The sequence below is a fragment of the Chrysemys picta genome, chromosome 9, assembly GCF_011386835.1.
Source record: "Chrysemys picta bellii isolate R12L10 chromosome 9, ASM1138683v2, whole genome shotgun sequence".
Lineage (NCBI taxonomy): Eukaryota > Metazoa > Chordata > Testudines > Emydidae > Chrysemys > Chrysemys picta.
Window position 1 is genome coordinate 28,307,145 of NC_088799.1, and position 15,394 is coordinate 28,322,538.

General features: G+C 45.4%; 1 protein-coding gene across 1 annotated transcript; it reads right to left on the reverse strand.

The window, feature by feature from the left end:
- Positions 1 to 4,640: 4,640 nt before the first annotated feature.
- Positions 4,641 to 15,140, reverse strand: TM4SF4 (transmembrane 4 L six family member 4). The gene is made up of 5 exons (XM_005308208.4): positions 14,716 to 15,140; positions 14,341 to 14,430; positions 10,951 to 11,084; positions 5,913 to 6,102; positions 4,641 to 5,172 (listed from the first exon to the last, which is right to left on the reverse strand). Exons 1-5 carry the CDS (start codon positions 14,887 to 14,889, stop codon positions 5,155 to 5,157), a joined length of 606 nt encoding a protein of 201 aa, XP_005308265.1. The 5' UTR covers positions 14,890 to 15,140; the 3' UTR covers positions 4,641 to 5,154.
- Between the last annotated feature and the right edge of the window lie 254 nt (positions 15,141 to 15,394).

The following is a 15,394-nucleotide window of genomic DNA, read 5'->3' on the forward strand; positions in this document are numbered from 1 at the left end:
GTTCTGGGGGGGCTATCAGGGGAGCAGGGGTGTGGAGAGGGGTTGGGACAGTCAGGGACAGGGAGCAGGGGGGGTTAGATGGGTCTGCGGTTCTGGGGGGGCTGTCAGGGGGCAGGGGTGTGGAGAGGGGTCGAGGCAGGCAGGGAGCAGAGGGGGTGGGATGGGTCAGGAGTTCTGGGGGTCCTGTCGGGGGCGGGGAGCAGTTGGATAGGGCATGGGAGTCCCCGGGGGTCTGTCTGGGGGTGGGGGTGTGAATATGGGGTGGGGGTGGATAAGGGTCGGGGCAGTCAGGGGACAGGTAGGGTTGTAGGGCATTCTCAAGAGGGGGCAGTCAGGGGACAAGAAGCAGGGCGGCTTAGATAAGCGTTGGGGTCCTAGGGGGCAGTTAGTGGCAGGGGTCCCAGGAGGGCGCAGTCAGGGGACAAGGAGCGGGGGGGGGGTTGAGGGTTCTGAGGGGGGCAATCAGGGGGTGGGAGAGAGTGGATGGGGGTGGGGCAGGGGCAGGGCTAGAGCGGGGCTCCTCCCTGCCCAGTGTCATCTTTTTTGCTTGTGGAAATATGGTAACCCTATTCCTAAGTGGATTTACATACACACTTCATTATTGCAGTGTTGGGGCATAGTTGGATCCCAGGCTTCCAGCTATATTAATGTTGTTGTTATAATGATAAGGAAAAAAATTGGGAGGTGAAAAAGATAGTCACTATCTTCAATTTGGAGAGCAGAATCACTTTTCCCCCATGTTCTCTCACTCAAATTGCTGACTCCATCTTTCCTCCCCTTCTCCCCCCTGCCCAAAAAAACCAAACCAGCTCACCTTGTGATGTACCGGCCTGAACCGGCTCACTTTCACCCCTGCTGATAGGCATTCTAAGGCCCCAAGGCCACAGAACCCCCTCCTTTCTGTCACATGTCTTTGAAGGAAGCCTGATGGCTGTTGGTTCTCTCTCCTTCCCTGGTGTTTTTAAGGTCAATGAGCAACTTCTCCTATCAGAGATTTTTTTGGGGGTTGGTAGGAAAGGCACCAGGTCCGTGGGGAAGAGGTAGGAGGCACTGGAACACTGCCTTTCCACCACTAATCCAACATTGCAATGTTCCTTTAAAATAAAGATCTTATCTCCTAAAGAACTTTGTTCATAGCAGGGTTACATTAGCTTATTTGTGAGTTTTACCTCTGGCAATTGGATCTCTGTTACAGTAGTTGTTAAAACCATCACTGTGCAGTACCACTTAGCTTTCTATGGTAAGTTATTGCCCCCAACGTCTCCTCCGTCACAATTCTTTAGGCCTCCATTTTGTCCACTATCATTTTGGCCCAGGAAAGCACTCCGGTAGATGAGCTCTCTCACAGAGTCCATGACCAACTGGTCAGGTTGCTACTGAGATATACAAAAACCACAGTTCTTCTAGGAACATTTACCTCTACAAACCTACGTTAGAATAGAGGCTGATAGTCCACCCTAAATCTGGCCACTAAAACAGTCAACCATAATCTCACTGGGTAAAGTTTTTGGGAGTGCCTAAATGACATGCCTCATTTTTCAAAAGTCACTTAGGGGGCCTAAATTGCATTGAAAGTGAATGGGGCTGTTGGCTTATTTCCCAGGCCAGGAAGGCACCACACCCAAATTCTGGTTCAGGGCCTCTTTCTCAGGCCAGTCCTTTACAATGAAACAGTTCAACATAAATTCCACATATAAATTAGGGTTACCATATTTTGTGCCTCCAAAAGGAGGACACTCCACGGGGCCCTGGCCCCGCCCCCAGCCCCGCCCCAACTCCGCCCCCTCCCCAAAGTCTCCGCCCCCTCCCCTGCTTCCCGCGAACATTTAATTCGCGGGAAGCTTGGGCAGGTAAGGGGGGTGTGTGGGGGGAGGAGGCGCGGCCCAGGCTGGCCCCCCCGGCGGCTCCAGCCTGGGTCGGCTCGGGCCCTGGGGTGCCGGCCCTGGCCCCCGGCCGACCACCCCCGGCCCGCCCAGCACTGCCGGCCGGCCCCCGGCGGCCCAGCGCACCCCCCCGGCTCCCGTCCCCGGCGGCCCAGCGCACCCCCCGGATCCCGGCCCCGGCGGCCCAGCGCACCCCCCCGGCGGCCCGACCCCGCGGCCCAGCGCACCCCCCCGGCAGCCCTGCTCTCGGCCCGACCCCCCGGCTCCCGGCCCCGCGGCCCAGCGCACCCCCCTGGCGGCCCGGCCCCGTGGCCCCGGCCCGGCCCAGCGCACCCCCCCCGGCGGCCCGGCTCCCGGCCCGACCCCCCGGCCCCGCGGCCCAGCGAACCCCCCCGGCCCCCCCGGCCCCGCGCACCCCCCCGGCGGCCCGACCCCCCGGCCCGACCCCCCGGCTCCCGGCCCCGCGGCCCAGCGCACCCCCCCGGCGGCCCGGCTCCCGGCTCCGCGGCCCAGCGCACCCCCCCGGCGGCCCGGCTCCCGGCCCCGCGGCCCAGCGCACTCCCTCGGCGGCCCGACCCCGCGGCCCCGGCCCGGCACTGCGCCCCTGGACCCCGGCCCGGCACCGCGCGCCCGGCCCCGCGACCCCAGCCCAGCCCTCCCTCCCGATTTTCCCAGACATGCCCGGCTTTTGGGGATTTCCCCCCGGACGGGGATTTGAGCCCCCAAAAGCCGGACATGTCCGGGAAAATCCGGACGTATGGTAACCCTATATAAATCCTGTCTTTTCCCTGGACCCGGGCTCTTCTGCAGGGTCTTAGCTATTCCTTACAGGTTCCCACCAGCTACTTGCCTGAGAATCACCCTGCTCCAGCGTCTGCTATAGGTGCTAACATGAGTACAACAACTCTCCACCCCCAACTGAGCCACCTGCAGGCTTTTATATTATCTGATTAGTCTCAGCTGGGAGGTAGCTGATCAGTCACAGGTGCAGTATTATCGGAGACGGATTATGGTTTTGTGGGGCCCTGGGCTTTCCCTTTGGTATTGACAGAGTCACTGACATTGGCAGCACTGCAAGGGAGGCTGGGCCCCATTCCCCTTAAAGGGCCAGCCACCCAGTTTCCTAAAGTCCAACTTCTCAGAGACATTGAGGCTCCTAGCTTCCAATGATTGGCACCGATTTCAGTGAAGTTAGGAGGAGCCTCAATGGCTCTGAGGAGCTGGGCCTACGGCACTTCAGAAAATGGGACTCAGGCACCTAAGTCATTTAGGCACCTTACCAATGCTGCTGTAGCACATAGGTGCCAAATTCCTTCACGTCAGCCAATACAACAAGTATTTAGCTATTTGCAGACAAAGGGGAACATCAGGAAGTGAGAGAAGCACACGGTGCATGGGTAAGTGCACAGGTGTGGGAGCAAAGGACAAGTGGGACTTGAATGGGCCAAAAGGGCTGGGTGGTGCAGGAGGGGCTCTGAACGGAGCAGAAGAGACTTTGGGCAGGTCTGTACTTAAAATGCTGCAGTTGTAGTACTTCAGTGAAGACATTACTATGCTGATGGGAGAGCTTCTCTCACTGGCAAAGTTAATCCACCTCCCTGACAGGCGGTAGCTACGTTGAAAGGAGAAGCCCTCCCGTCAACCTAGCACTGTCTACACCGGGATTTTCTCACCCTGAGCGACGTAGTTATACCAATGTAAGTTTATAGTGTAGACCTGGCCTATGAAGAAGAATACTTCTCATTGAGAAGTAGCTGACAAGGTAGGATCTTTTCTTCTCCCATACCTTTGAGGGGAAAAAACAAAATCCTTTTCTTCTAGTGAAATGAAGTTATTGGTTATGCAGAGTATTATAGTTCCTTCTGCAAACATTTCAAGCCCAGATACACAGGCATAACTCCTACTGGCCACATCCTGTAGTCCTTGTTCTGATCAACTTTCCATTGACTGTCGTGGGAATTTTGACTGAGAAAGATCTGTATGGCTTGGTTTCTTGATTTCAGTGGAAGTTCTGACTGAACAAGTACTGCAGGATTTGGCCAATTGACTTCTATGGGACTTGCATCTAAGGGCAGTACTGATCTCCTATGACCAGCATGCAGAGTTGTCGCTATCTTTGTAGCTATCAGTTTTGCCTTTTGCAAGTAGAAAAAAGAACAAGTAAGCAGTAAGTCTCCAGTCCCATGTGTTGACTTCATTAGTTGATAGTCTATGTCTACCATGCAATTAGAGATGACACACCAGCATGGGTGTAGATGTACCCGAGCTAGCATTGATCTAGCTAGCTTGAATTACAGAAATGAATAGAAATCAAGCCAGGCAGTAATGGCTGTACAAGCCTGCACTAGCGGGTGCTGCCGCAGATTCGCTGCTATTGTTATTCAAGCTAGATCGATCTAAACTAGCTCAGGTGTGTCTATGGTTACATCTCTGATTGAAGTGACTGGAGTAAGACAGATAGTGGGTGACTAAGACAATGTTGGAATAAGCAAAATCATCATCATCATATTAAATTGCTATGTATTTCCCTTTTTGGCTTAATTCCTGATATGAGTCAGGAATAACTTGGGGGCTTAGTGACAACACACTCATTCCTGCAGGATTGCATTCCACACTGCCCAGTGTGCTCATCGCTTTTGCCCTTGTATTTATATGCACAATAATCATGTTGTGCAGGATCGATGCTGTGTGTCAATCACAGTCAACGAAAAGGAAAATCCCATTAGACTTCAAATGAAAATCATTAATAACACAAAGTCTTTTTACAAATAGCATTTTAATTATCTCAGGTCTGGAGCACAGAAATCTTCACTTTTCTATGTAGAAACAAATAAAACTTTATTCTAGAGTTCAAAAGAAAGTTACAGCTTTGTCTCATTTTCATTTCATAAGTGTCAAAAAAGAAACAGATACAATTAAATTACAACTGAACTTGTATTAGAAGCATTCATCAGTCCCCAGTCAGAGAGCTAATTCATAAGAGATGATGAACGTCCACTCTGAAGAGGTTCTTTTCAAATGGAAGCTGTTTTACAAAAATAAATATAAGTGTAATAGCTGAACAGCCACTTAATTCATTCTAGGACGTGGGATTTAAATGGCATGTGAAGGGCAGTCAGGGCTTTGTAGCAATAGCATGAAATGCCCCTCATTCTAGACCTTCTTAGTCAGCGTGTGTGCAGAGGAACATGGCTCACCAAGTAACGTACAAAAGAAGTGCCTCTAAAGGGATTCTCCTCATATGAAGAGATTTCTGCAGTCTTCATTCTCTTTAAATAGCTCCATTTCCCTAGAAGGATAAAAATACAAAGATCACTTATATTGGTTAATATTCATGTGAGTTTTAATGGATTTTATTATTATTTTGCAAGCCCTGTGGGAATCTTAGATAAGCTCTGTAAATGTGCATTGTTTCAATCTTTGTAATTTGTCAGAGACTCAGATTATGTTTTCAGCAAGTGTAAATGCTTTCAGGGTTTGAACTGGAATTATTCCAGTACACATTATCCCAAGGCTGTGTGGGGCTGGTTCAGCCCCTCTTGCAATTTAGAGCAGATTCAGGGCTGGTCTAAGTTGCACCAACTGCAAAATCCACCTTAGAACGGTTGTGCTGGTAGACCTCACTAGAGCGCAGTGGGCTTGGGCTTCACCCGTTACCAATCGCCAGCATGCTTCTGACATTCCCTGTACCTCATGAGGGCTGGTAGGGGGTGATGCAGAGCTGGCTCCACCAGCTTTATGCCATTTAGGGATTCCCCTATGACCAGGAAATCCCCAGGTTCCCACTTAGGGCAGTTTTAAGTCCCCTTTAAGCTGCAAGAGCACTGCAAAGGGAACTTAGCAGCGCTGAGAATCTGGCACAGTATCTTTTAAATCTTCCACAGTATGTCACTTAAAACAACATTGAAATCCTTTCTCCATAACACACTTGGGAGTTTTGCAATTACATTAAGTTATTATGTGGGGCAAGAATATTTACATGCATTATTGATTAATGTAATCACATGAGGAAGACACTAATTTGCTTACCCCACAGCATCCACAACAGGTGCAGTCCCCACAGATTGTTCCAATGAGTCCATTGACAACCTGAATAGCACAAAGCACTACTTGAATTCCACTCATTATCAGCAACAAGGAGAAGAGGGTCAAATTCCAGGGAATTATGTGTTCAGGTGATTTGCACAAGGCCCACATGGTGTCATTGCTTAGATAATTCCTGTGTAAAAAAGAAAAAAGCATATGAGAAAGAATAGAAGTCAATGTAAATCAGTAATGCAGTACTAGTGTTACTACTAGTTTGTTGTTATTGTAATCTGAAAAGTGAGTCACTGTATCCACTTGACTCTAAAATAATTTCCACATCACTATTAATGATACTTTATATTTCTGCTTGTGGAATAATGAAAGAGTTTTGATTTCAAATAATTCCATTGCATTTATAAACATTGACATCATCTCGCTGACTACAGCATGAACAAAGAGCAGGTAAAGAAAGAATAAATATGTTCTGAAGGCAATTATATACTTCATTTTATTTTGTCAGGCAAGAACTGTCAAATAAGATGTACCAGAACTTCATATGAAGCTTGTTCACGCCAAGTATGTAGATGCAACATTAATAGTTAAAACTTCTAGTGGTGAAATGAATGAACTATCGATAAAGGTGGGGGAGTACATCAGGGATCAGCACTGAGCCCTTTCTTGCTTATTCTCATCCTGGATACCCTCACAACAAACTCACAAATGAAGACACCTTGGTGCATGCTGTTCGCTGTAGATATTGTTCTATGCAGTGAGTAGAAACATGGTCTAGATAATAAACAGGGAGATGGGTTGGAGAGATGAGAGATCAAAATAAGCAGAGAGAAATTCCAGAGTATATAGCATGTACTTTCAGTAATGTGAGCACTGAAGAGTTATCTTTGAAACTGGCTGGGCAGACAATACAAAAAATGCAAAATTTGAAGTGTCTGGGTTCCAGAATCCAGAAAAATGGGGAAATGGAGGCTGAAATTAGAGATAGGATAATAAATGCCTGGCTCAGATGGAGAGAGGTAAGTGGTGTAGTATTTGACAGGAAGATACCAGGAAGAGTAAAAGGGAAAGTCTAGTAAATGGTGGTCCATCCAGTTAGAATGTATGGTGGTAAGTGCTGGACAAAGAAGAAACATGAGCAAATGATCTGTTCCACAGAAATGCAAATGTTGAGATGGCTGAGTGGTGTAAGCCAGAAAAAACCACGTGAGAAATGTGTATGTTAGAGACAAAGTCAAACACCCATAGATGAAAAAATGAGGGAGTGCGGGCTCAGATGGCTTGGGTCACGTAAAGCACAGTCCTGACAACAGTGTGGGTAAGAGGGCCCAACAGATCAAGACTGAATGAAAAAGACAGAGACACTGAGCAAGAAGTGGTAGGATGTCATAAAAGAAGACATGTTGGTGTGATTAAGGATATGGCATCAAACAGAGCACTTTGGAGGGTGAGGACTTGTAGGGTGGACTCCAGCTAATGGGATTAAAGCAAGGAAGAAGATGAGAAGGACCATCAAATAAGATCCATGCCAAAGATCTGCCTGTTCAGTGATCACCCAAACTTGTATCCTTCTTTCTTTGAAAGTCAAGTGTTTTTTCTTACTAAACACAGTTCCAGTTATGCAGTTGTATAGAGCAACCCTGACATCTAGTGGTAAATTCAGTACATCTATATATGCATATGCATATCATAGATAAGGTTAAGATTCTGTCATGGATATTTTTAGTAAAAGTCAGGGACAGGTCGCAGATGTGACACCCTGGCACCCCCTTATTCACCACTGTTATATAATTAGGATATGTTTTGTACAAAGTATGCCTTGTGAGGTATCATTCTAAAAGTCTTGATCTGCTAGACATTAATATCTCATTGGATTGTATGTGCTATCATCATATGTGAAGTTATGAAACATGTTGTGAGGTTGAAAACACCCACAAGCAGCTTTTCAGGTACAACAGTAAAAAGGCCAAACAATGTTAATGGCTTATTGAGGAAATGCACATAAACACAAGACTGTGTACCATAGAAACCTCTCAGAGATAGCACTACACAATGGGAACTGTTTGACCCAGGTCACAGCAAAAAAGCTTTCCAGCAAGTGGGAAGAAGATATAAATGGGGGAAATGACATCATGATGGTACCTCACTTTCCCTACACAACACACCTGGAAACACCTGAGGAACAAAGACTGAACTGGGATGGAATGTGTGGCTGTGTATGTATACCTGGGAAACCCAAGCTGCAAAGCTAATGTAGCTTGTGCCTTAAGAATCTGCCAGCCTGATTATCACTCAGGGTGAGAATTTGCTAATTCTTATCCTACCTATCTAGTATGTTAAGCTCAGTTTGCGTTTTTGTTTATTTACTAGGTAATCTGCTTTGATCTGTTTGCTATCACTTATAATCACTTAAAATCTATCTTTTGTAGGTAATAAACTTATTTTATGTTTTAATCCAAACCATTGTGCATTTGACTAAGGTTTCTGGGGAAAATCTCAGCTTGGTTACCACAAGTGTGCATGGTTCTCATCACATTGAGGGAGAGGTGTAATGTGTATTAAACCCATATACTGGCTAGATTTGACCAGGGCAGAACGGTACTGCTCTGGGGTCCTAGGCTGGGAGGCTGGCGGTTAGAGAGCCTGCATGTGACTGCAGCTGGTGTGTCCCTACCTGGGTGAATGCTGGTGAAAGTGCAAGCTTGGAGGGCTTTGCAGCTTGTCACAGTGTGATAGGGAGCCCAGGCTGGTGGGTCAGAGGGCCCAGTGGTACCCCAGTTCCAAGTAGCACCCTGGGGGACTCTGTCACAGTGAGCAATAAACAAAAATTCCTGGAAGCCCACAAACTGTCCATAACTTACTAAAAATATCCTGGGATGGGGGAACAAACAGAGCATTGCCGGGGCTTACAGCTCCTCCAGCCCCGCCACTGCTCCTGTGTCAGGGGCTGACCGCTGCTGCTCCAGCCCAGGAGGGGCTAATCCAGCCCCAACCACTGCTCCAGCGGACCGGGAACCATGGCAGTGGGCCACCAGTCAGCTGTTCAGTGGCCCTGGGGCTGGTCAGCTATTCCGGCAGCTGCTGTTCTGGTGGACCTGGGGTGGGCCATGATGGCCACTGCTTTGGTGGCACCAGGGCTGACCAAGCCTGCTGTTCCAGTGACCATTGCTCTGTGTCCTGAGGGCTGGCTGCTGACCAGCTGTTCTGGTGGCCACTGCTCCAGGGCTGGCCCCTGCTCTGGCAGCCCTGGGGCTGACAACTACTCCACAGTCCTGCCCTAGAAGAAGTCACGGAGGTCCCAGAAAGTCACAGAATCCGTGACCTCCATGACAGAATCGTATCATTAATCATAGGGTTGCATTTAGAACACGGGGAGCTAAATTCATCCTTAGTGTATATCGATTGCTCTCATTTCATCTCAGGGATAGATTAGATAGATTTCAACGCTCTAAGCACCAAAGTCTGACCTTGGATTAGAGCAGGGGTAGGCAACCTATGGCACGTGTGCCAAAGGCGGCATGCGAGCTGATTTTCAGCGGCACTCACACTGCCCTGGTGCTGGCCATCGGTCTGGGGAGCTCTGTATTTTAATTTAATTTTAAATTAAGCTTCTTAAACATTTTAAAAACTTTATTTACTTTACATACAACAATAGTTTAGTTATATATTATAGACTTATAGAAAGAGACCTTCTAAAAGCATTAAAATGTATTACTGGCACACAAAACCTTAAATCAGAGGGAATAAATGAAGACTCAGCACACCACTTCTGAGAGGTTGCCGACCCCTGGATTAGAGGATGCAACTCTCATTGACTTCAGTGCTACAAAATGTTAAATGATTTTCAATGGGAGTTGCAAACATGGAAACAATGGTAAATTTTCAGACCCAAATATTTTTCTTAATTGTTATGGTTTTACATTGTTATTAAAACAAAACAAAGGAAATTCTACTACAATGAGAAAAGGGAAATAACGTTTCTAACAAACCATCAAATGCTGACAAGTCACCTGTATTTTATCTCGTGCCTAGATAACACAGCAGCACAAACACATCCCTGGCTGTTCTAAAAGCCAGTCCTGAGGCACAGTACAATGAGATAAGGATGGAATGACAGACCTCATTGCCATTTTCTGGACTTTGCCAATTTCAATGAAAATGTGAAGGTTATTTCAAAACCCAGTTTGGGTTTGTTTTTTTAATATTGCCTCTGGATACGCCTAATGCTCTGTTAATTTAGAGAGTAACAGTATTAAGATCAGAAGGGATGTTTATGATGATCTAATCTGACCTCCTGCATAACACAGGCCCTAGATTTCATTCAGTGGTTCCTTCACCTTGACCAACACCCTTCAGCTGAACTACAATACATCATTCAGAGAGCGCTCTGACCTTGGTTTAAAGATTCCAAGTAACAGAGAATTTACCACATCCCTTGGCGATCTGTTCCGATGGTTAAAATGGGCATCTTATTTCCAGTTTGAACTTTGCTGACTTAAGGAATCCAGGGATATGAACAAGTGACACACATGCATGATACCAAAGAAGTTTCAGCTACATAGTGTGGACAACACCCTCCAATTTCCATAACCAAAATAAAATTACATAAAGACTAACTCTTAAATATTAACAGCCTCAGTTTCAGATCTGAGATTCCCATTAAAAACACTCTTAATCATATGATTATAGTCTAGCCCCCCATACTGCTTTAAAAATCTAAGGAATAAACTGACAAGTGGTAAATTTATCTTAATTGGGGCTCTTTGAAACCTCTAGTTTCAGCTGGGGATGGTATTCTTATTCTAGAATATTGTGTAGCCATGTACTGTCACAGTATACGGCAATACTTCATCCAACAGGCAGCCACATTGCAGTCTCAGTAATGTGATTGTGTGCGATTCCCTATTTACACAAAAAATTTAAAGCTAGAAATTACATCACAAACTTCCTTATCGCAGTACTGCTTCAGTGAGTGAATATATCACATCTTTTCTAGCTAACCCATGCATGATGCAGTGCAATATCTTACCCATTCTCAAATGGATAGTTCCAATTACTGCCATTGTTACACTTAGGGCCTCTATTTAGAGCAACCGCTGACACAACAAAGCAGTATCCGGCTCCCAGAAGTCCAACTGCTGCAAATATTATAGAAGTAAACATCTGATAGAGACAGAAAAAGATTAAGTTATTTTTGACCTCTTACAAACAATTAAATGTATCCTGCTTAAGTGAATGTGTAGTACAGTCTCAACCCTAACTTCTGAACAGTTAAGATAAATGCATTATGTAACTAGACTCTAATGTACCTTGCATGTCTGCAGGCATCACACTTTGTGCTGCAATTCCCATTGGTCCTTAGAAGCTTAAACCAAGTCAGACTGGAGTAGCATTTGCATAGGAGACCTCAAAGGAACACCTTGATACTACAGGAAGTGGTAATGGTGATTCAGTATATGGCACTCTTCCCTCAATCAGTACTAACCCTGTCTGGTGTCCGGGGGCACTGTGCCACACTGACTGTTCTGTCAGATGAGATCATGGCCAAAATTGAAGTCCCAACCGTTTGTGAAGATGCCATGGCACATTTCGCAGAGCAGAATTGTTAATTTTGGTGTCCTGATCAAATTTTGGTCTGGTTAATTATATTCTGCCTCAGTAAATTTCCCCTCCCTTTTCACATTCTTTACTTCCTATTGTGTATTTGTGCTCATCATAACCAACGTCACAGCTGGCACTAATGCAGAGATGGCACTTTCAGTTGAGAGGCAAAGGACTGAGTGGACATGAGGTATGGACTACAATATTACACCAAAAGGTTAAGGCCCTTTTAGACCAGAGTTGAAGGACGTAGGTGGGAATACTTCTACTACTCATGCTGCATCTATTCTGTGGCTAAATGAAGACTTTGTTTTCCAAGAATGTTATTCTGGCATTCTTCATGATTATTTAAAAAAAAAAAATCACTGAGGAACCAAAGCCTTTGCTTGCACTTCGAAAACATTTTGTTACTTTCACATAATCAAATCTTTAAATCATTCCAAGACAATATTAATTTCATAACATAAGCCTGGTGTTCAAATTAACATGAAAGGACAAATTCTGTTCTCAGGTATACAATCCAGCTAAATTCAACTGAGTTGCCTAGGTGAAATGATGGTAGAATCTATCCACAAAGCATTAAATGTATTTAACAGTTCAAAATATGTGGTAGATATAAAAGCTCTCCAACAGCTGAACTGATTTGGGATAATAAATTGTTGTGACAGAAAATTGGCAGCGAGATGTCATGGGGTGGAATGTGTGGCTTCTAAGCTTAATTAACTCCCTCCAGCGTTAATTTAGCAATAAAGAAGAAAAGTTTGACTTGGACCCTAAACCTACACTGGGATCCACTACTGCAACCCACTGCACCTATGCAGAGCCCTAGTTAAATCAACAGGACTTTGCACAGCTGTGAGGGGATTGTGCTAGTGATTCTTGATGCAGGATCAGGGCCCTGGAGAGAGGATGAAAGAACAAACAACATGTGAGAGATGCGTAGTCACATCACTTAATGCACTAGTGGAAGGTGTTCAGATCTGGAGTAATTGTTACTTTGGTGGAGTTATTCTGGATTTACACCAGGCCACTGAGATCAGAATCTGGCCCATTCTAGTCTACTGAGTATGAGAAGTGCATTCTTCTACAAAGATTCTGGACCAAATTCTCCAGCCCGCTAAATCTGCTATCCCTAAGTAGAAGTGGTCTCCACAGGCATAGAGTAGATGGAGGCAGCTACGTCATCTCCTGTGCTAGCTGCTCCACCCCTCCACTGTGTACGATGGAGGAAGTGGCATTTGAAATTAGAAATGAGCCTAAGCCCAAAAGTTCAGCTCCACAGCCAAAAATCCTCTATGTCTTCAGCAGGGCCGGCTCCAGGGTTTTGGCTGCCCCAAGCAGCCAAAAAAAAAAAAGCCGCGATCGCGATCTGCGGCGGCAATTCGGCGGGAGGTCCTTTGCTCCCAGTGGGAGTGAGGGACCGTCCGCCGAATTGCCGCCGAATACCTGGACATGCCGCCCCTCTCCGGAGTGGCCGCCCCAAGCACCTGCTTGCCAGGCTGGTGCCTGGAGCCGGCCCTGGTCTTCAGGGTGTTTGGATCCATATTTTTAATTTAGCCCATTATAGAAAAAGTTTGAACTGGACTCTGCATCTCAGCTCCCCAAAATGTGGTGGTGGTGCAGTGTAGGGATTTTCAGACTGGGGGAGGTGAAGGGGGGTTGTTTGGACCTGCCTCCATTTGAAATACAATTTTCCCCCCACCTTAAAAGTCATAATACTTAAAAGTTTGGAGACCTCTTACCAAACAAAATGCAGTCCTGCAGAGTGCTTCTGTATCGTGCCCTATAATTGGCACTGATACTGAGTCGACTTTTAAACTTCAATTTGAGGTGCACAATTTATGCTGGATCTTATTTCGAAGCAACCACTCTATATGCCCCACCTGCTTCCTGGCAGCTGCCTTTCAACACGCTGAGAGACAAGGTGGGTGAGGTTCTATCTTTTATTGGACCAACTTCTGTTGGTGAGAGAGGTAAGCTTTTGAGCTTACACAAAGTTCTTCTTCTTGTACTCTTCTTCTTCTCTGAGACCTGAAGAAGAGCTCTGTATAGCTCAAAAGCTTGTCTCTCTCGCCAACAGAATTTGGTCCAATAACAGATACAACTTCACCCACCTTGTCTTTCTAATATCGTGGGACCAACACGACTACAACAACACTGCTTTCAACAGACTGTTACTTTAACCTATTATTTTGCTATCATACGTTCCATACCACCACCCTTTTCAGCCCTTTGCTTAATATTGTTGGGTAGTGAGGGGCTTTCTTATGGTGTGCTGTGGATTTGCTAAAAGGAAGAAATCACTGTATGATGGAAATGGCTATAATATTTTTCAGAAGATCCACATTACATATTGTGTAGGGTCCACAGTAAAGCTATACGGTGACTGTAATGGAGCAAAAGACATCTGTCATAAAAGAAAAAAAATAACTGTCCCCTCATCTGAGAAAAGCAAAATGTGGGTCTTTAGGAAATTTATTTTATTGGTACCCACTTTTAACAAGCCATGTCAGGGCTACAGCTGTATTGCATTGGCATGCCAACAAGGCAGCATGATAAATGTGGTCTTGGTACTATCAAGGGGTCTTGGTACAACGACATCTTGTCACATCAATAATCCTTGGCTTAGGGCACAAAAGGATACCAGGATTTTTCACTTTGTGCTATGGACAACAAACACATGCACTACATATTCACATTTTAGAACATCATAAATATATATGGACAGACATGATATAAATGTCATTGTTTGTCACCATTTGGCTGTTTTTTTGGGGGGGGGGGGGGGGAGTTGGCCACATCCTTCTTTTCCACTTACCGCAAACCTCTTTCCACAGCTTTCATTACCACAGCATCCACAACAATCGTTATTCTTAAGGCCCAAAAATACCAAGGCAGGAAAGATCATCTACCAACAATAAAAATACAGTTTGATTAGGTTGGACCATTCTGAGTTAACCTTATGTTTTAATCTATTAGTCCAGTGTCTTATTTTTCTTATCACTACATTGAATTTTTAATTACTAAATCAAAACAAGTTTTAAATTGCCTATTTACTTATTAAACAAAGTGGACCATCAAGAATCATTTGCAATGTTGGTTGTACTGTATTTGAAGTGCAGGGGAATTACAGTAAAACCCAACCTTTTACTTTAGAAAATAAAAGTGAAAATTTCAGGATTTGTCTACTCACCAATACACCGGATCCCAACATCCCTCCAAAGTACCAAACTTCATCTGTGATGTGTTCATTATTGCTTACGACTTCTCCTCCGGGGAAAAACAGCAAAATGTTAGCTAGAGTACATAGCACAGCCAGAGGAATGAGGGTGATTCCCAGGCATTTGGCACAACCACCGGAGCACATGCTTTCTAAACAAAATTACAAACAAAACTAAAGAAAAATGAAAATCCCTTATTCTTGTCAGTGTTTTAAACAGGAGTGTCTCAGCATAATTTACAAAATCCAATTCTGTTTTGCCCTTGGGGAATTCAGCCTATAGAATGTTTCCTTTGGAGAGGCTGCAGTCTGTTAGTAAGCCAGTGCTCCAGTTACTTATAAGCTCTCACTACCATGATGTCAATTTTCTGAACCCCCCATAAATGAGATTACAGTCAGACCAACCTCTGTTTTTACCATGACGACCAATAGCCTCTGTTAATGTTCTACCAGCGCAGACTAGACCGTCAGTTATGTGGAGTCCAATTATTGGAAAATAGCTTGTTCGGTTCTGGATGGTCAATTTTGTAACACACTGTCCATGCCCACATTGGAAAATAATTCTTAGCTGTCACTGAAAAGAAAACATGTCATTAATCAGTTTGTGATGGTTGTAGCCAGCTGCAGTCAGGAATCCCCCCCAGTAAATGGC

Coding starts and splice junctions, on each gene's coding strand:
- TM4SF4 (XM_005308208.4), bottom strand. CDS start 14,889: ATGTGCTCCGGTGGTTGTGCCAAATGCCTGGGAATCACCCTCATTCCT. Junction 14,431..14,715: donor TGTTGGGATCCGGTGTATTG/GTGAGTAGACAA, acceptor TATTGTTGGTAG/ATGATCTTTCCTGCCTTGGT. Junction 6,103..10,950: donor AACTATCCATTTGAGAATGG/GTAAGATATTGC, acceptor TTTTTTACACAG/GAATTATCTAAGCAATGACA.